This window comes from Mastigoproctus giganteus, chromosome 12 (genome assembly GCF_048544385.1).
Source record: "Mastigoproctus giganteus isolate SK-2022 chromosome 12, ASM4854438v1, whole genome shotgun sequence".
Lineage (NCBI taxonomy): Eukaryota > Metazoa > Arthropoda > Arachnida > Uropygi > Thelyphonidae > Mastigoproctus > Mastigoproctus giganteus.
The window spans coordinates 4,530,352-4,553,120 of NC_143586.1; the positions used below are offsets into that span (position 1 = coordinate 4,530,352).

General features: G+C 39.2%; 1 protein-coding gene across 1 annotated transcript in view; it reads left to right on the plus strand.

Moving 5' to 3' along the window:
- Window positions 1–22,769, plus strand: part of LOC150076642 (calcium-binding protein E63-1-like) — a 76,659-nt gene that overhangs the window by 46,942 nt on the left and 6,948 nt on the right. The window contains exons 4-6 of the mRNA XM_090385996.1: window positions 12,402–12,545; window positions 12,641–12,777; window positions 22,411–22,522. Of these exons, the coding sequence (XP_090242122.1) occupies window positions 12,402–12,545; window positions 12,641–12,777; window positions 22,411–22,522 (393 nt within the window). The remainder of the gene's footprint in view (window positions 1–12,401; window positions 12,546–12,640; window positions 12,778–22,410; window positions 22,523–22,769) is intronic.

Genomic DNA, 22,769 nt, shown 5'->3' on the forward strand with positions numbered 1-22,769 from the left:
TTTAACTTCCAATTCAGTAAAACCAAAATCCTTAAAGTTCTTATAAAACAAGTCCTCAAAAAATTCCTCCTTTTCCACATCCTTTGGCACATCATATACTAAAATTGAAGGGCCTGAAAGTTTAATGTTGTCTAGTTTTAAACCTTTATTTACTAACTGTTCAGAATTGATAATTTTATTCAAATCCTCCCTTTTAACTGTTTCAATCAGCACTCCCTTATTTCTTATCATTTTTAAATTTCTAATTTTAATGTCCTTAAAGCCTTCTTTCAGGGATTGAGTCACAACATCCTTCACCTCTTGACTGGAAGTAAATTGAGTATTGTCTTCTGCTCGCAATATAAGAGTATTGCCCTGTTTTTGCTGAATGTTTTTAGGTTGATGCTAATGATTTCCATCTGACACACCTTCAGGATCCTCTGAAACAACTTGAGCACCCAATTGCCCCTTTACAACACCTGATTTCAATTTATCTGCATAAGAAACTGCCTGTTGTTCTCCAATTGTTGACAGCTTGGACTGATCTCTAATAAGATCATCGAATAGATTGGCTCTTAATTGTAGCTCATCAATCCTAGCCTTCAAACGCTCATTATCAATGAGTAAGGCTGTAGTGATTATCTCCATGTCAACCCATTTATCTAGTATAAAATTTGATGCTGTCTTTATAACCTTGTTGGCTTCGTTCGTGGTGTAATCAACCACAATCTTCTTTAACTTTGTAATCAACTCATATATTGTATTTACATCCCCATATCTGCATCTTTGCTCGTATATATTGTTGACTATTATGTTTCTCTCTCTGACATTGGTACCTATGCTTCGTCTGCTAATATCCCCAGAAGAATTGTCAACATCAACATTAAGAAATTCTGAATGAGCCTCTGAAGCATCTGATATCTTTGGCTCTGATGTTAACTGTAAATCCTGTATATCCTCTCTGATCTCTTCACTCTGTGTTCCCTGATCTATAACACCATTCAGAACCTCAACAGCTGTCATGGAACCTACATCTTTATCGTCATTTCTTGTACCACTAACTCCTGGATTAGAACTGAAAGTTGCACCTTGAACTGAAGATGAACCAGCCTTAACATTCTTAATTTTATGCTTTGGATGTGTTGGCTTTTTAGCCACCTCTCCGTGTAGCCTGGGAACTCGCGAGGAGAGGGGGGGGGAAGTGCCAGGCTCTTCTTCTCTTCCTCCCCCACCTCTAGGATTTTTCTTCTTATCCATATTTTAAACCAGATAATTGATCAACCAGAAATACAGTAACTATCAGCAGGAAAACCCAATTACGTTTCCCGCTAAATTACGTGTCCGCCGACTATGATCGTTGCCACATGGCAGCCAAATTGGCTCTGCCAATGCGGTAATCCACACACACTTAATCAAATAGCAATATTACAAAAGTTAATTATTATTTCACCTTGAAACTATTAAAAAAAAAATAAAAACAGCTAAAGAAACTCTTCAATAGTTAACGTTAACGAACACACAGCAATCGCCTTCCAAACGTCGCTATCGGTCGGTAGGAATCCGGTTGTTCTGGTGGCTTGTTAGGGTTCTTCAGGATGAGTTTCAGATTTGCGGTTTTCCAGGAGGTCAGAAATTTCCCCGCCGGCAGGCAGCAGTTTAGAAGTTTGAGCAGGAGGCCAGGTATGTGTTCCACAGCCTTTTTGATCAGCTCCGGCTCCAGGAGGTCCGGTCCCTGGCATTTCCTATTTAGCATCTGTGCAGCAGCGTTTTATAGCTCCTCCATGGTGAAGGACGGCTCCATTTGTTGCAATGTGTATGCCTCGTTCGCTTGGGAGATTTCTCCCTGCTTGTCACTGAGGTTGTCTGGGGGTTCTAGAATGATTGTATTTAGAATGTTATTAATTGAATCATCCCATGTTTTAGTGAGGGATCCTTGAGGAGTTTAAGTTGCCGTCGTTATTTTCCCCCTGGGGAGCTTATTTGTGGTTATTTTGTATACAGCCCCCCCCCAGAGGTCCTCATTTCCGGTCGCAGAGACTAGTCGCTCCCAGGATATTTCTGTAATGTTCCCTTTTTTTTTTGGAAATTCTTCATCATCATCTGTCGTCGTTCCGCTATTCCACGGGTCGACGTATGAAGCCTCGCCACCATGCCCTGTCCGTGTACTTCTCTCCGTCGTTCGTTGATTTCACTCCAGTTTCCTCCTCTTTTAATGACATCGGTCTTTATCATTTCCTGCCACCTCATTCTTGGTCTCCCCCTTGCTCTTTTGTCCCTTCCCTTAATTGTAAATCAAACATTCTCTCCCTAATCACATCATTCCTGATTTTGTCGCATCTCGATCTTGTCTTTCTGGCTATGTTCCTTACAAATCTCATTTCTGCCTCCTGAATTCTGCTTTCATCCTTTTTTCTCATAGTCCAAGTTTCAGATGCATATGTCATAAGGCGCCTCCGTAGCCAGGTGGGAAGGAGCAGCAGTGCGTAGCGCACGCTTCTTGATTAGACCGGGGTTTGAGCCCGTCACCACCAAATACGGAGGATGCGGAAAGGTCAAGGAATGACCACCGCATATCCCGGAGCAATATGGCCTTAGTTGCTAATGCTCCTAAAAAAAAAAAAACCAAAAAAAACCAAATAGCATATGTCATATGTCAGAATTGGTACGTAATAGGCCTGATATATATCCTTCTTAGACTTCAGTGGTGTGTTCCTGTTCCAGATCAGATCTGTTGTTTGCCTATAGAAATTCCTACCCGCTTGTATCCTTCTACTTATTTCTTCGTATATCACTCCAGTCTTTGTAATTGTGCTTCCTAGACACTTGAAGTTGTTAACCATTTTTAGCTCTTTCCCTACTATTGTAATGTATCCGTCAGGCTCGCCACTCCTCTTTAGAACAATTACTTCATTCTTCTCCTGATTGAAAACCAACCCAAATTCATTGGTTCGTACTAGCCCATATATCAACTTGCCGTTGCACTTGTTCCCTGCTCTCTCTCTCCCCATATGCAGAGGTCATCTGCGAAGAGCATGACTTTCATCTTGTCTTGTTCAAGTTGTTCCGCCACGCTACATTGAACATCATCCATGACAGCTATGACCAGTAGTGGTGACAGTACGCCTCCTTGCCTCAAACTTGGTGTCATTTCGAAGCTCTCCATCAACCCCATCACCTCACTCTGTTGGTGTACATATTCTCAATTCTCTCCACAAGATGTTCCTCCATCCCCAAGTTTCTCAAGACCTCCCACACTATCTCTTCATGGCATAAAACGCTTTCGTTTTGTCCAAAAATCCCATCCGTAATTCTTTATTGTGTTCATAACACTTTTCGATCAGCTGCCTGATGCAGAAAATTAGATCCACCGTCGATCTGCCAGGTCTAAAGCCATACTGTTCCTCGGCCATCCTCTTTTTAATCATTCCTCATCTTCCGCTCTAACATTCTCATACAGCTTACTCACATGGCGCCTCCGTAGCCAGGTGGGAAGGAGCAGCAGTGCATAGCACACGCTTCTTGATTAGACCGGGGTTCGAGCCCGTCACCACCAAATACGGAGAATGCGGAAAGGTCAGGGAATGACCACCGCATATCCCGGAGCAATATGGCCTTAGTTGCTAATGCTCCTAAAAACCAAATAACAAACAACAACAAACACACAAACTTACTCACATGTGATGTCAATGTGATGCCTCTATAATTGGAACACTTTTTCTTGTTCCCTTTCGTGAACAACGGAATGATCAAACCTTCTTTCCAGTCCTTCGGCACCTGTCTCTCATCCCAGACCTTTCGGAACAGTCTGTATGTCTACGTTGTCCCTGCCTCTCCTGTAGTCTTCAGCATCTCTCCATTTATCTCATCTATACCAGCAGACTTACCTGTCTTGATGTCTGCGCGGTTAGCACAGTGGTATCACCACCGTCCTCCCCACACTGGGTGGAAAAGGCCCTGGTTCGAATCCCGTCGATGACGCGAGAAACTTTGGTGGCCGTTTTTCACTCCGTGGCTGAGTTAGCCGGTTCTCAGGCGTAGATAGCAAGATTTTTCCCCAGAAATTGAGATTTTTTTTCATCCATCACAACAGGCAAATCGACCAGAGAACACACACAATTTACAGACAAATAAATATATGGGTAGAATCATTTACGGGGGACCCTAATATTATAATTTTTTTTTACCTCTCTTGATGTATACAGTATTTCCATGCCTGCACTACATCATTCCACGTCAAGTCTGTCTGGTCTCTCTCCGTATCTTCTCGTGCATCCTCTCTTTTATTACCAACCTACCTTTTTCCGTTTTGTTGGCTGTCCTGCACGTTCAACAGATTTTCAAAATGCTTCTTCCATGTATCTCTTCATCCTTGGTTATTAGGTTCTCATTCTCATCCATCAAGTATTTTCTCTGTTCACCATCTCTTCTCCTATTCCTCACCATACAGAGTCTTTTTATTACCGTCGATACCTTGTCATAAAGTTTCACTCCATTCTTCCAACCATAATTCTTTGTAATAATTGGTAATTTTATGTACAGTGGTTATAAACATTACAAAAATTCTATACGCTGTACATACCTTGGAATAAATTGACATAAAATAAATTGGATTTACAGAACAGTTTGCACAAATGTTTATACAGAATTATTTGCAAGATTCAGTTCCAATGACTGTTAACTTATTCAAAGAAAGCGTGATGCAACTGCTTGAAGCCGAGTAGTCAAACACAAGGGAGTAGTACTAAACGCATTTCAGTTGACCGTGGTTCTTGTTTATACTCTGGGACGACCAAACAGGGGCTCGTCCTGGAGTGTAAACAGAAAATTCATTTTATTTAAAAGAATAGAAGCTGGTATAATAATTAAATGACAGAAAGGGAGTCAACTGATGCAGACATAACGCCGAAAACGTGTAGTCACCAATAAATAAATTTTCTGTTTATACTCCGGTCAACCACATAGGAGTTCACAAGATACAGAGAATACAAGACCATCATAACGTATTTATAGGCATGCGAGTTTGAACCACAGGAGAATTCCATGAGCGGCTGGCGATGTTGGTGACTGTAATAAAATCCAATACGGCAATTTCATGGCATTTAACTTTCTGATTTTGCAAAAAAAATAAAATGTCTTCTGTAAATCGCGCTGCTCCCTCTCGCGGCCAAAATAGCCGCAATTGAATTACGTGCAGCAAGAAAAAAAGATGATGTTGGTGTGACTTGCGAAAGCAACCCGAGAAAGTTGGCAGAGATCTGCAAACAGAAATAGAGCGAGTCTGAAGGACTTCATGATCCGAGACTTTTTTTTAAGTACGAATAACGATGTTGGTCACCAACGCAGGATTCCTTGGAAGTGTAGGAAACTGTTGCGCAACATTCATTCGCGCGTTCTTAATAATCCTCTAAATGAGGGAGGCGAAAAGCGTTTTTGGCACAAAGACGGCGCCGAACTACTTTGATGGCCACATAATTAATTAGCCATTTCATTCTTGGAACTTTGGGAATAACCGAGAAACGTTCCACTAATAAAATGATTACTGAAAGCCTTTTACTGTTGTTGATATAACATTAAGCTTCTTTTTTTTCTTTTTTTTTTTTTTTTGTCTGGACCCAATTGAAAAGCTGATGTTTCCCAAATACTATTCACCCCGTCATGTGTGATTAGATCAAGTTACTTCGGTGATTTGGGCATGAGGTGCCACTGTCGCGTGTCAGTGAATTGCTGTATTCTGTGGTCAGTCTGTTTGTATGATGGAAATGAAGAACAAACCCCGCAACCAATGTTCAGGGCCGATTACGGTATTTTCCGCACTATAACGCAAACTCAAGTTTTAGAAGGCGCATTTTGTTAAAATTAATAATAGTAAATAGTAACAGTATTCACCATATAGTGCAAGGAATCCACGGGCTTTTGGTGCCCTGGCAAAAAAAAAAAAAAAAAAGAAAAAGAAAAAAAAAAGATATAAGAAAATATTTGTATTATAATTTGTACTTTCTTATCCAAAGATGATAAAATACAGATTATATGCTTACGTCCTCATACAGGTAACTATCCAGTTGACCTTTCAATTTATTCAAACTGTCAGCCTCAACTATCTGTGCGGACAATTGTTCCAGCGCTCAACAACACTCTGGGTTAAAAGAAAACTTCATACAAACTAATCCAAACCTCTTCACCTGTAATTTGAATTTATAGCCCTTAGTTCTGAAATGCTTTATAACAGTGAAAATTTCACCTTCATTCATTTTACTAATCCCTCTCAGTGCTTTATAAACCTCAATCAGGTCACCTCTGAGGTGTCTAGTTATCAAGCTCTATAGTCCACATAATTGTAGTCTTTCCTCGTAGTCGTCCTTTTGCCGATCTCACCATGCGAAATGCCCGCCTTTAGACCCCTTCAAGAAGCACAATGTCTTTTTTCAGATGAGGTCTCCATGCTTGAACACAGTATTCCAAATGTGGTGTTACGTTTGTGGAATTATGACCTCCCTATCTCTACAGGATAATAAATCATCGATAAAACACCATCAGCTTTCCTGGCGTCTGTTTACATTGTTCAGAAAAGTTCATATCTGCTCATATATCCCTTTCTTCCTCTGCTGTTTATAATTCAACTCCATCAAGTGTATATTTTATTTTGGGATTGCTCTTCCCCAAATGTAAGACTTTGCATTTTGCTGCATTAAAACTTAGCTGCCACTTTTCTGAACCTGAAGCCTGTTCAAGTCATCGTGAAGGAGCGCTGCTTGACACTGATCAAATTATATAACTAACGACTTTACCAATATTTACGTCGTCTGAAAATTTTGACATGATGCCTTCTATCGGTTCGTCGATGTTATTTATGAAAATGAGAAACAACAGTGGTCCAAGAACCGATCGTTAGGGACTCCATTCCTGATGTTATACCAACCTGAAGAATATCCATTAATCACAATCCACTGCCTTCCGCCCTGAAGGCACTCAGCAGTCCGTCATAGAATCTTACCAGTAATCCCAACCTGCTCAAGCTTATACAGTAACTTCTCGTAAATGACCAAGTCTTTGCTAAAATCTAAATAAACTATGTCGAAATTGTTCCCTAAATCCAGCTCATGAGTAACCTTGTCAAAATAACCTACTAAGTTAGTTAAATATGATTTTCTCTTAACAAAACTATGACCTGGATGTAGTCTTAATCATTGCCTCTAAGATTACGGTGGTGGTCTGAACTTTGATTTCTTCGTCTTTAGTGCCATCAAGTACAGTGCGTGCTCATTCCATATTTCTTGAAAGCTTGCAGTTTCTAGAGCGAGAAGTAAGGTTTTATTGATCTTTTTCTTGGCATCAAAGGAAAACTTGTACTGATACAGGCTCCACTCGGATATGCTATGTGTACCTATATACCTTCGGACCAAAGACGCAAGTGATTTTAGGCAACATTTTCTAGAAACAAAGTGCGTCTTATTGTCCAGAAAATATACTAATTCGTTCATTGAGTGAAAGCTTATTTCTGTGTACTCAATAGAATCGATGAATGAATGAGTATTTTGTTGAATTATACTGTATTTCATTTATGGTCGTGTAGGGGTACAGGATGGTTATTAAGTCCTATACCACTTTTAAAAATTAATGCGAAAAAATTAAAATTTTCACCAATCTTTATTAACGATGAACCCTCCACCAGTGTGCCCTTGTTTACAAATAAGAAATCAAGATGGGACCTTATCAATCGTTCTAATAGGAGAAATCACGATGCCTTTGATAGTCTTGTGGTACCTATCGATGCAGATGTTTGATTTAATTGGGAAGCAAGTGCAGCAGGGATACCTTTTAAGGTTTTACGTACCGTGCTCCAGGGAACACCAGTTATAAGAGATGTATGGCAAAAGGTACTTACAATCTCGACGAATTTAATCGGGATTTTTGATGCTGTTCACCTCTTCTGTTCTTTGAATCACTTTTTGTGATGCTGACGGACGGCCATTTCTGGGCTTAGGAATTCCGTAGCCTTCTTAGAAATGCTTTGCAATATTTAAAACGGTTTTTCGCGAACGAGGTTGTAATAAAACTATCGCCATTGTAATTTTTAAGAAAAATTTTTTATCTTTATACATTAAACTGGGTATTTAAGACTTAAGTGTACAGCTTCAAGACTTGTTTATATTGACGAAGAAAAATAAGAACACGGTGAGCAAAGACTCGAATTCTCCGATCCCAAGTTTGTTATAAAGGAATAAGATCGAAGAATCTTATTTCTTTATAACAAACCTAAAAACTAATTTGTTTGTTGGACTGAATAAATCACGTAGCACTCTGGTGGTTAAATTTTGAATTACTTTTTTATTGTTTAAGAAAACCTCCGACATATACTGATTAAAATGAAAAAAAAAATAAAAATACAATCTATAATTTTTTATTAATTTTTAAAAGTGGAAAAGAAAGAACTTCATAATCACTCAACTTTCAGCCTTATACGTGAATTACATATACCGATTAAGATAGGGTATTTTAATATATATTATTATACTGAAATTCAAAACCTCATTGAAAATTATATTTTAATTTTAATTAAAATTTTAAATTAAAAAGTTTACATTAAGAAACAATATAAGAAAAATCAATTTTATTCATACAATCGTGTCGTGCCGCGGGTTCTGTACGCAATGCTCTCTGTGCACACTTCGATTAAAGTTGCAACGGTGTTTTTCCTTTCTTTATTGTCAACTAGAAGGAAATTTCATCAATTTCGAAAAGCATTTACTTAAATTTTTAACTTAACTTACATTTTTTAAATGAAATTCCGCCGAACTGTTTACTTAAGCGCTTTCGTAACTACACCTAACTGTTCTTCTAGTTTCTCACAAGTTCTGCTTATGGCTTATGAGAAACAATTCTATCTCAGCAAGGCACCCCTACAACTATGTTAGCTTATCATTTCTTCGCAGTATGCTGCCTTACTCTGAACCCAACATTTGTATCGCCTGTGCTTAAATGCAAAATGAAAACCTACTTCATTTCCCTACAGCGCAGTCACTCTTGTTATCCAGCCTTCTTAAATAAAAAATTGCTATAACCAGTAATCTCAAGGGCGTTATAATCAGACCACTTCAAAAAAGCAGAAATCCTCTTTCAAGCACAACGACTATCCAAATTGCTGTTCTTCGACTTGCTCACAGTTTGTCTCTAGTTCCACTATTAATGATTTAACATTTCACCTCTGCTGCACGCACAATGCTTTTAATGTTTTTGGCCGGTGCAAAATCTACACGAACTATATGTCAGCGTTGTCCCCACTTTCCACCTGATGAGATTTCTGTGCATCAGAACCCTGTTTCTCGCGTGTTTGAAATGCTACTTATCTCGCCCTTAGCCGTTGATCTTCTGAATGTTCCAGATTAAAATCAATCACCGAGTAATCTCAACTGTTCCCAACTTTTGTTGGAACCGTTACTTCTACATCCTCATCTCATCTCATCTCATCTCATCTAGTTCAACTGAATCGAGTATCTCTTCAAAAAATTTCCTTTCATGGATTCCCAACAATAAACCTGCAACCAATCCAAAAGAAGTCATTCAAGTTTCGCTCTCATTCTCTTTGCGTTCTTCCAGTCAAATTTCAGCCATCTCTGTGCAGAACCCTTCCACAAGACATCTTTAGATCTTCCAAATAAGCTCCCATCTTACATTTCCGACTGTTTTTTTTTTTTTTTTTTTTTTTCCAACTGGTTATCCAGTCCTCCAAGCTCAATTCTTTCTCACACTCTTTTCCTGTTGTATATTAATGGACTTCTATCCATTGTCTAGAAATCCTATCCATAGTTTTTCTAAAGATCCACTTATATTTATTTATTCATCTTTCCTTAACATCTTTTAGCTATTTTAGCCTCTTCAGTGGCTTCTGTATGCATATGATCTTAAACTTAGTTTAAGAAGGAAACTCGGCGATCACCAATTCGCCGAGTGACCGGGTCGAACTGCAGTCCAATCTTGATTCTGTTTCAGTGTGGCTGAACAACTGATGTTCTAAACCCATTTTGATATAAATTATGTCACTTCTGTTCCAATTATTTCCAATTATTAATTTCCTTCTTCATTCTACACCGATTACTTCGTTTAAAATTCTCTTTGAATCTACCAACACCTTGAAGGGTTCTTCAAGGTGTTGAAGAACCCTTCAAGGTGTTCTATCCCGATCTGTTCTTCATCCCTCTTGCCATATAATTCTCACAATGTCCCAAACTTCCATATGTCTTGGCTTAATTAAGCTGTTGTTGTAAATAACTTAGACTATATTGGGCCGTATATATTATGTCTGTAAATTGTGCATGTTCTGGTTTTTTGGACAAAAAACCTGTTTCCGGAGTAAAACCATTCTATCCTCGCCTGAGACTGACTAACTCAGCCACATTGTAAAAAAATACTCAGAAAAATTCCTCTCGTCATTGACGGAATTTTAACTCAGGTCTTTGAGGACGGTGATTATAACAATTGTACTACCCACGAGGGATGTTTAATGAAGCGTTCCTCCTCGTCTTTCAAGACAGTCCTCCTCTACATACAACTTCTGGTTTTTGTCTACTCTTGTCGTCACAAGAGTGATACCTTTCTCACAGAAGTCAACAAATTGAAAACAAATTCATCAAATTCTTGTGCTCTCGTTTTCATTGGCCAATCACTTTTCCACCATTTAAGAATTGTACTCCCCACTCTGCACTCAACTCCTATCTCTTGTTTAATCTCACCAACTTCTCGCTCTCTGGAGTGTTTCTTCATCTTCCTTCTCCTGGAACTGTTTCTTGCGGAGTTCTTCTTGCTGACCTGGGTTTTGACTCAGGTGAACCTCCTGACGGCTTTGTCTCGCCGCGAGATTTTCCAGCCTGATCCCTACCTGTGTTAGCTCAATTTGCAAACCCTGCTAACCCGTTACTAGAGACTATGTTCTTGCTGATCTAGGTTTTGTATTAATTCAGATGGTAGACTTTGCTAACGGCCATACACCGCCATCGGATTTCATCGACCTGCCAACTTCTGCTGACCCGATGGTCGCTACCTTCCTGTGGGATTCTCCAATGGTGATGTAGAACGACTCTGCGTGAGAATTCGCCTTGTAATGCTGACCCAGAACAATCTTCTCCTGGGAGGGACCTTATAGTAGTCACTTCTATCTCTTGCTTGACGGACTGGAGTTCTCTCCCGCACTTCATAGTGCACATAGTGTTTGGGGAGGGGGCGCCACCGGTGGTTTCCCACAACTGCGCCATAAGTACTTTTGTGAAGTATACATTACTCTGTAAAAGCCAGACAAAAGTATTGTGTGTGTGTGTGTGTGTGTGTGTGTGTGTGTGTGTGTGTGTGTGTGTGTGTGTGTGTGTGTGTGTGCTGTTTACTGCCTACTGACACTGGCCTAGCTCTCATGAAGTCTCCAGCATCATGGATGGATGCTGGAGACTTCTTTCCCGGTAATCGCGTCTTCATAGAGGAACAAACGCAGTTTTGTTACACTTGCGTTCCCCGTGATTATCCAAGAGAATTGCACAATACAATGTCATCATGTCATCAACTCTGTTATTGATTCTCTGTCTCCTCTTGAAGCTTTCATTATATCCCACCTGAATTGTCTCATTACTTGTCTCTCTTAATGATCATTTACTTGCTAGCCTTCCGTTCTGTTTCCTCCAGGCAATAAATAAACACGAAAATGATTATATAATATTTAAACAGCACGTTGCACAGATTACCTTGATCAGATTACCTGGTCAAGCTAATCGTTTTTAAATCCGCTTCAGTAATCGTAATCTTTCAGTTGCACCATCACAAAAACATCAACGTGTAAAAACACAAAACCTTTAAAAATAATTATTTGTATTTTTGTGAAGGTGCAACTAAAGGATTGATTACGCTGAAGAAATGGAAGAGAAAACAACGGCGAAACGTATAATTGTTATACTCTATCAGTAATGAGTAGATTCTGAATCCTACACAGGTGAAGACTTTCATTTGAGGTAATTTGACAGAAATGTTTTTAGCCATCTGCGCATAAGAAATTGCTTTTCAGGTTCCTTAATTCTGTTCGAACTATAACTTCCAATATATTTTCTTAACAGAACAATAGTTTTAGTGCCAGCGTGTCCTGTGAAGAAGAAATACGTATAAAATAAATTTATAAAAGAAAATGTTCTTTTATCTTAGATATATCCATTGTATGAAATGAATCAAATGATATTCAAGCTTAAATATTTAATTAATTAATTAGGCTTCTAAACTACGCATTCGATCATGAAAGCTAACAGTTTAATATCAAGAAGAAACGTGATTAAAGTTTGCAAATCAAAAGTACTCTCGAAAGGAAACGAATTTTATTATTTTATGCAATTATTGTTCTCCCAAATAGTAATGTGGGGAAAAGTTCTAATTGATTATTCTTTTATCCACACCAGAGCTGAAAGCTGCGTTCCACATGTTAGACAAAAACCAAGATGGACGAGTTAACGCCAGTGAGATGAAATCCATGTTGGATAACCTTGGTATTTTTCTGTCAGACGGCATGATTCATAGCCTCATTCAACAAGCCAGCAAGCGAGGTATGTGTCCACCCTCCTCATTTTGCTTCTCTGTGTTGTTCACCGAGAAATAGACAGCAGATCATCCAGTTCTTTTTTTTTTTAATAATTTCTAGATGATGGCTTAATCAGTGAAGATGAGTTCCTGGAGTGGATGGCCACCTACCAATCATCGGTCCAGGACGATGTTATGGAAGATTTATTAGCGGCATTCAGAGTGTTCGACAAAGACAGGAATGGATACATTACAAGGGTAAGCTACTCTTAAACGAATTCCAAATATTTCACAATGAGGTTGGTGTCCTTGAAAAAACTGAAAAGTGCTCTGTTTTGAAAATTTCAAAAAATGAAATCCGCAAAAGGGCTTTAAAAATCATGATTCGTTTTATAGGACAATAATTAAGTAAATTAATATAAATTAAACTATTTAAAATATTGAACTTTGTAAAAAGTTAAATTTTTCTTAGTTGAAATTTAAATCCAGTAATAAATGCATACCACTCATTTCCCAATGTTAGACCAATGGATGTTTGAATTAGAAATTGAATTTGAATCACGCGTTAATTCAAATTTACGCGTTGCCTCAGTATGGCACTACATCAAATAATCGACACTTCTCTATTGAACAGTACTATTAACATTTATTTATAATAAGATGCCACTAATTTCAGAGCTATTACAAGTGAAGACAGGTAGGCATCAAAGCAGAAATACCTTAGAAAAATACACTACTCGACAAAATTGATGGAACACATGAAAAACGTGGTGTAACTCGTGCAGCTTGAGATGAAGCGGGGAAACATTTGGTATAGGGGAATACCATAGAATAACGATGCAATAAGGAGACAACGAGAAACTTCAGACATATATAAGGGACATCTGTAGGGGTTGTATAAGAATTACCAAAAAAGGTCACATTACAGAAGTCGATATAAGATGCGCGAAAATATAGTCACATGACATCAGTACGGCGTATGAGTCCCTCCAACTGCTAAACAGGCCTGACAGCGGTGAACCATGCTCGATATAAGGGTGTCTATAAGGTTCTGTGGCAATGAATCCCATTCTTCCACCACCTTAGCTCACCAAGTGACCGAGGAGTTGGCTGTCGCCGTGCAATGCGATACTCAAGGGCGTCCTACACATGTTCGATTAGATTTCAGTATGTGATCTTGCTGACCACGGCAATCGTTGGATATCTTCAGTTTCAAGATATTCCTTCACCATTTGAGCTTTATGTGCAGTTGCATTATAACCGAGAACAGATCCTCAAAATTTTGAGGATCTGTTCTCGGTAGCTCTGCGCAGTTATGGTATCCCTATCAAAAACATGAAGAGGGGTACGGCCATTGATCATTATTCCGCCACACACGAAGCTTTGGGTTTTTTTTTTTTTTTTTTAGGAGCATTAGCAACTAAGGCCATATTGCTCTGGTGCAGTGGTCATTCCCTGACCTTTCCGCATCCTCCATATTTGGTGGTGACGGGCTCGAACCCCGGTCTAATCAAGAAGCGTGTGCTACGCACTGCTGCTCCTTCCCACATGGCTACGGAGGCGCCCCACACACACACGAAGCACATTCTTCGTGCACCGAAAGCGTCCCTTTCTGTGATAGGAATGGTACCGCATTCTTCGTTGTCTCCAGATGAAATAATGTCTAGAATCTGTTTGTAGGCTAAAACAGGACTTATCAGAGAACAGAACTGTACGCCATTTGTCAGGACTCCAAGTCAAATGTTCATGGTACCAATTTCGACGAGCTCTGAAGTGGTTTGGGGTTAATGGGATTCAAGGTATTTGTGTTTGTATGGTGGTCTCCAGAGTTCCCCCTATAACCGCGGGGTTAATGGGATACAAACCACTGGCTTCCTTGTGTAGAGTCACTTGAATTGAGCTTTCTTAACACAGTCCGGTTGGAAATTCTTTCACCTGTGGCCGCAGAAACCTCAACAGACAGTTGATAACAGGCCATCGTAGGGTTCTGTCTTGCGATTAAAGTCAGATAGTGATCTGTTCTAGTTGACGTAGCCCTCGGGCGACCTTGGCCAGCTCTTCTTATAATGGTTCCTGAAACGGTTCGGCACTATGGAAATATATATGTCTAAAGTGGCACCTGGACTGGTGGACCATCTCCACCAGTGTCCTCTGTATGCAAGTAGAACCTTTACGAATGGGCCTGCAGCGTAAGTGAGCGCAAAAAGTGTGTGAACAAAAAACAAAACAAAACAGGCCATTTCGCCACCAGGGAGTCTGCTTCCTGGTGCCCGTCTCTGGCACGAGGATCCAGGCCTGGGTCTACTTTACTGTATGTGGATTGAGCACAAAACACCGCACCCACCAGATGTAGTGCAAACTTAAATTAAAATAAATAAATAAAACCATTCCGCACTACTGAGTGCCTGCAAAAAAAAAAAAAAAAAAAAATACAATAAGTCTTTAAAACATTTATTAAAAAGCGTAGACATTTGTCTACGCTTAGAAAACACAGTTTTAGCAAATTCCTGCATAGCATTAAAGTTAGATATGGAAAATAAATACAATTGCTCATTGCGAGGCTGTAAATATGGAATGGCAGTCCTTAACTTGTTCCTAAATTTTTCATTATTTTAATACTAAATTAAAATAATGTAATTTAGAGTTAGACGAGCCGTGGCCAGTCATAAAATAGGTTTCCATCTCAGGTTAAAACCATTCCGTTATTTTTTTACCACTAACAAATTTAATATAGCATTAGCATTAGCATTAGTAGAGGCATTTGATGCAAGAAAGCAAGCTTATGCAGCATCAGCCAAAAAAAAAAAAAAAAAAAAAACCACTTCCACTTCACCCCTCTGTTCGTTCAAAATACCTGTCCAGCTGAGCCTTAAACTTATTTAGGCTATCAACCTCCACCACAAGGGATGGAAGTCTGTTCCACCAACCAACCACTCGCTGGCTAAAGGCAAATTTCCGCACGTCTATCCTACATCTGTCTTTCCTCAATTTGAATTTATGCCCTCTCAGGTGATTATTCTGAGCTAGAGGAAGAATCCCATCAGCATTGAGCATGCTTAAACCATTCAAGGCTCTATACACCTCTATCAGATCACCTCGCTGGTGCCTAGTCTCCAGACACTGTAATTTGCAAAACTTAAGCCTTTCTTCGTAAGAGCACCCCTTTGTTCCATTCACTAATCTTGTTGCCCTTCTCTGTACTCGTTCCAGCAGCTCTACATCCTTCTTGAAATGAGGCCTCCAGACCTGTATACAGTACTCTAGGTGTGGCCTGACCATCGCCTTATACAATGGAATAATCACCTCCTTATCCCTGCTGGAAAAATTCCTGTATATCATTGACAATACTCCATGAGCTACTCTTGCAGCCCGTCTGCACTGCTCAGGGAACTTCATATCTGCCTGCACAACCACCCCCAAGTCCCTTTTATTCTCTACCACTGTCAGTGTTGTACCATAGAGTTGATACGTTGCTCTGGGGTTGCTGTTTCCTATGTGTAGTACTTTACATTTGTCAATGTTAAACTTCATTTGCCACCTCTCAGCCCATCTGCTCAACCTTTCCAGATCCTGTTGCAGAAGCACCCACCAGATGTAGTGTCAGCTGCATCTGGTGGGTGCTTCTGCTTCATCATGCAATATAAGGAATAGATAATCGAGTAACTATTCCTGTATCACTGTTATTCCATCTTTCCTACCAAACACTCATTAATTCAGCCATTACCAACTTTTTACGTTCAATGTTAATATTAGTTTTATACCAATGAGTGTCAGCTGACAATTCTTTCTCAGAAAGTAACAAAAGGTCCTGTATACAACATGCAAGTCCAAGGGCATGCATCCACACAAAACCTGCAGAGCATTATTCGATACAGTTCTACAAACTTTAAATTTTTTTTGTATAGATATTAATTTTTGTTTAAGTTCAACTGTAAAAATCCTAGATAACCAGATATTAACTCCATAAGCAATAACTGGAAGAAATACTGCCTTATAGTAAAGCACTACTGCTTTCTTCCTTAATCCCCACTCAGTTCTGGTTATTCGTAAAATTGATGAGGAAAAATTTTTAACCTTTTCACCAAGATATTCCAAATGTTGCGAAAAAGAAAGCTTATTATCAATAATGACACCCATATGTTTTGTAGTATCCACCATGGGGATTAACTTACCCTCAACAAATACCCTAGGAGATCTCTCCACATCTAGCTTCCCCTTGAATAACGTCATGACTGTTTTTTTTTTCCTGATATTTTAAATTTATGTTCATGAACCCATGAAAATAAATCATCCATAACTAAAGACGCACAGTCTTGCAGTTCCCGTCTAGCTTCCCTGGAAATCATAAAACTAAATAATCAGAGTAGGCGGTCTTGTGACACTATATTTGTCTTTTGTAACCACAAGTTCAAAACAAGATTCCAAAACATTGGCCCCAGGACAACCACGCCTTACAACCTTAGAATAAACCATTTGTTCTGAGCGTATTATAATTTCCCTATTCTTTAAGGGGCGCCTCCGTAGCCAGGTGGGCAGGAGCAGCAGTGCGTAGCACACGCTTCTTGATTAGATCGGGGTTCGAGCCCGTGACCACCAAATACGGAGGATGCGGAAAGGTCAGGGAATGACCACCGCATATCCCCGGAGCAATATGGCCTTAGTTGCTAATGCTCCTAAAAACCAAATAACAAACAAACAACAACTATTCTTTAAGTAGCTGGCAATAACTCTATAAAGTAACTCTGGGCATTTAAGATCTCTTAAAGGACTGAGTATACTTTCATGCCTAAAGCGATCAAACGTTCCTTCAAAGTTAATATAAATGACAAGAACGTATTTACTCGTAGAGTTGGTAACATGATCCACTAGATCTTTAGTGCGTCTTAAGCAGAATGTTTCTGTTTTAAAACCATATTGAAACAACAATTGAGTATTAGATCCCGCCAGAAAATTAGTCAATCTCAACAGTATTAAACGCTCAAAATTTTTTGCCAAATTCGGGAGCAACGAAATCGGCCTATAGGCACAGGGATCAGTAAGCTCTTTATTAGGTTTAGGAATTAATTTCACCGAAGCCACTTTCCAGAACCCTGGAAAAGTGACTGAGGTATAACGCTTATTAAAAATATTCAGCATCAAATGTGAAGAGCTCTCAATCATTTTCAAAATTACATTGTTCTCAACTAAGTCTATACCAGGAGTTTTTGTTTACATTAACACGCGAACAAACCTGTCTCAACTGATCAAGTGTAAATACAGAATTATCATTTGGGCCTACATATTGTAGGTTTAACTGTCTTAACCTCAACTGATATTCAATGTCAGTAGCAGAAGAATCATCAGGTAAAAGACTATCCACTATATAGGAAATAGTTGTAAGCCAATCCCTAGTTTCCCTGTTTTCATACTCAATAGTAGATATTAAACGGTTAGACTGTATCTTACTAATTACCAATTTACACACAAGGCCCCAGGGATTAGAATTCCCTATCCCAGAGACCAAGGTTTTTCAGGATACTATTTTAGCCTTCATTAAAGCTTTATGATATACTGCCTTTTTATTTCTGTAAAGTTCTTTATAATGTCTTGCCTCCAGCAAACTCCAAGATCTATGTCTCTGAAAACATCACCTGGCATGAAACACTTCCGTACGCAGTTTCGATAATTCAACTTGACAATTGTTTCCACCAGGGAACAATTTTCGTTAACTTACTACGTGTCTTTGATGAATAATGACGAGCTCTGTATAGAATATTTTGTGTAAAAAATGCATACTCATCTGCGTTCAGATCAGACAGATGTATAACAGACACAGAGGCAACATCCCGGTTTACTGATTCCAAGAACTTGTTCCGATTGATGTTCCTGTATCCAAATCTCATAACTACAGTTGGTTGACTGAGACTTACTCCCCTCAAAATCAAATATAATTTTGAAGATGATAGATTTCTGTGATCACTTTTAGTGTAATCAGATTTCACTCCCCCATTAATAACCTTGCGAGACAAACCAAATGTGGATACAGTCACATCAATATTGGATTGGCCATGAATATTGTCAAAAGTGTACAATTCTCCAGGTGCATTTAACACATTCAAATCATTTGTTAAAATAAACTCTTCCAGACTTAATCCTCTGCTGTCAGTTCTATTACAATGCTGCAAAGCAGACTTCCATAACATGTTCTGAGCCAGCCATTCTCATTACAGAATCCAAATAGTTCAACATTGTATCAATGTTCTCACTAGGGGAACAATAGGCTGACACTAAATAAAAACTAATAAATGCTGTCTGAATATGTACACCTGGTTATACAAACCTGCTATTTTGATTACATTTATGTCACTATTCAAGACAATAATAGCAGTTTTAGGCTTAACATTAATACTATGTATTACACGGCTTCCGATTGGGAAAAACAGGTTTCCTATAATACCCTGCCACCAAATAGAGTATGGTTCTTGTATGCACAGGATATCAGTGTTCTTTTCATATGAAATCACCCTCGGCTAGTCTAGGATGCACGGGACCTTTGAGCATTCAATTGGATAAAAGCCATCCTCATCCCCTTTATTGTTATAATTACTTTGTGTTCCTTTAATACAATTACAAAAGTGTTTCAGCTTCCATAGTGCCGAGACGACACTGAGCAACACTTTAAGCCAACATGCCATCTCCGCCTGAGACTGCTCGGCTTCAAGTCGTCTAGTGGCCCGCCATCTCAAAATATCATTTAAACGAAGATGACTTGCCATCCTGAGTACTGGAGGTATGGCTGTCCCACTGAGCGAGTCAAAAAACGGGAATGAAGTGATGTGGTCTCAACCCGTGTTATAATAGGCATGAATAATTTGCATGATGTGCGGCTCTTTAAAGTGGTAGATCGATTTCTGTTGGGTACTTACGTAGCCCAGTGGTCAGGAGCGAGAGTGCATAGCACGCGTTCCTGAGTGGACCGGGGTTCAATCCCGTGACTATTAAATACGATAAATATTTTGTATTAACGATTTATTGTAAACTCTACTGACTTGGTTGTCGTGCCGGAGTATAAACAGAAAATTTATTTACTTGCAGTTTGCATGCCAGGACGCCTATTATATCAAATACTCGCCTTCGGGGACAGTGTTCCCAATAAAATATTCACGAAAAATATTTTGTTCTGTTAATGTTGTACAGCAGTGTAGTTGCGATATAAAGCCAATGATATTAGAAGTATTTTATTGAGTTTGCACGCTGTAAAATTATAACAATAGGAAACCGTTTTTATACCAACTAACTACAGCCGCGATTGAAGAGAACTTTAGAAATTTCTCCGGTCATGGAAGGCAAATGAGTGGAATGACAATGTATCACCGACATCTGAGACATGTATTTAGTCCAGGTGATTCTCCGGGATTCCTTGCAATCCGCTGTCATCTATGATGTAGCATCTCTGCGTGGCTAGTCATGTGTTCAGGAATTATGTTGTTTTGTTGGGCGACCAGCCACTTATCACAAATTCACTTGGAAATTGGTTTTCTAATTTCGTTCTCGTGCCAAGTGGGCTCTATGCTCTAATTTGCTGATGCACTGTATTAGGCTGCGCTATGGAACTTCGGTGTTTCACTTTAAAGACAAGCCGCAGGAAAAAGAATCCGTAAAAGACCGTTGGGTTGAGAAAGAGAGGGAGAGGGGTTTGTCTTCTGCCGTGTATCACACAACATGTGGCAAACAGGTTCCTGTTTCTGATAGTTTTAAATGACTTTCAGAAGGAACGATGACAAAATTGATGAGACGACCGGGTGAGACGTCCTGAAGAAGCCATTGCCCATTCAATGGCTTCTTCAGGACGACTTTGCTTTAGGGATGGTCAGACAAGTTTTCAACAAAATAAAAAAAAAAGAAGTAAAGTATATTTCAATTTTGAAGCATTTCAACATTATAAAAGTTGAGTACAAGTTTTCAAGACTACTTTTTAACATTGCAAAATGCACCGTTTTGCACCTAGAAAATAACAGCCCAAAATAACACGGACAGTTGAAAGGATTTGCTGATTATGACAGAGGCAGACAGAATTCTCTGTGCAAGTGCAATCAGGCAGCAAGGAGTGCCCATGGTGGTAGCCGTGGGTTTGGAGAAATTGAAAGATCTACTGGACAAGTATCCCCCTACCGAAGAATAATGCTCGTGCAATTTATTATACATTTGGTGACTCCTATAAGAAGACTGTTAAAAAGAATGAAAGGAAAGATATTCAATATGGAAGAACCGACAGTTACAGAGTAAATTTACCTTAACAAAATGCGTGAGATTTATCTTTACAAAATATCTTCGCAACCAACTCTAGAAGACTTCAAAGAAGTCTTCTTTGTCAAATAACCGCCATCGGAGGGTCAGAGATCAACAAAAACGAGGAATGCAGCACGCTACAATTTATTCCACGCAGAATTCATAATTAGAGCATGCCCTTAGACAAGAAGACTCAATACTTCCAAGCAGCAGCAGCCAAGATCAGGTTCATGAGTTACCCTTCATCGACATAGTGGTGCCCAACACTGGAAACGAGAACCTCCACAAAGCCTACGAGAATACCTAAAACGAGCCCTGTAAGAACTTAGAAACAATGGGCCTTCCAGAAAACACCTACAAGTAATTCCTGAAAGCCATAATCCTGTAGGATAGTTAGAGTTCCTTGACCAAGTGTATATCAACTGGTACCAGTACCCATGGCCCATGGGTGATAGAAAAAATTCCATAAGGAAAAGAAAACGAAGAGTAATAACAATAATAACTAGGGGTCTCCGCCTCCTGCTCTCCAACCCCCGCGGATGCATGACGGAGTAAGTTGAATCTTTTCTACGTAAAAGACAGACCTGTCGAAACGCACTGATCGATATCTAATCAGGAAATCGCCTATATAATTATTTACCTGTGTATTTGTAGTGACATAATTGCCCTCTTCTCCCATTGGCTCGAATAAATATCACTAGGAGGAAAACTTTTTTAATGTGTAGAGAAATAATAAACTGGACTTTCCTAATATAAGCCCAGAATTTCCGTACTTTTCCGTAAGCCCAGAATTTCCAGTTGCAAACCAACAGCCTTCACCATTTTCTGAGGTTATTCTTCTCAATAATTTTCCTTTTTTTTCGGTCTTTAGTTCCAGTAGTTTATTAACTGTACCGTTGGTCCCTGTAAATTAAGAAACCCACTGACAGAAAAGCATATAAATCTCCAAATCTTTGTCAGAAATTTTAAAAAAATTAAGGTATAATGAAAAAATGAATGATGGTCTGAACACACTTCGTGTCCTCGCGAGTAGCTCAGTGGCCCGGGTTCCAATCCCATCAATAACGGGAGGAACTTTTATGGGCTTTTTAACTCCGTGGCTGAGTTAGGTCTCGGGCGAGAATGGCAAGGTTTTTTCTCGTCCAGCAGAAAAGCCGACCAGAGAACACACACGCAAGTAATGGCCATAATACACCATGGGCGGATGGAGTTATTCTCGGGTAACCCTAATATGACAATTTTATTTATTTATTATTATTTTTTCTTTTTCAACGCACGTTATTTCTTGCAGAGAAGTTGACGCGTTTTACTGCGTTGTTAACGCAATAAAAATACCAATTATTCATATGTCAAATAGTAAGTGATGTCCACGATTTAAGAAATTTTCGATCATTTAAAATTATTAGTTGAATCTGCCTCTCAGAAATGATTTTATCAATTGCAACCTACGTGAGCGAACTTGCATTGCGTGTCTCCAGAGTGCGCTTCCTGCACCAAAGTGTCCTTCCCTCTTATCCTGAACTTTTTACTGCAGATTAAGAGACAGGGTAAATGTCTATTTTTTAAGCCACTTTCTAGATTTTTATAGCGTGGCAACTAAAATACTACAATTTTTCTTCCCAGGACGAACTGAGGACAGCGATGGAACTCATTGGAGAACCCCTGACTGAGACTCAGTTGGATGAGCTACTATCGGCCACAGACATAGACAAAGATGGCAGGATAAATTACGAAGGTGAATATGAACAAATACTTGAATTTCAGTGATTGCTTTAGTACAGGGACCTGCACCCCACGGTTTCAATGATTCAAAACTCGCATTTTGTACGTAAAATAAAAAAAAGGGCTGATATAATTTCTCTCGATAACGCAATAAAAAATACCATTGTATCGTGTTTACTCCTTTTAGCATAATAATCCTGTATAACATGCTGCGGCTCTTAAAATTTTCCTTTTTTGTTTTCTGGTGATTTTTTTTTTTT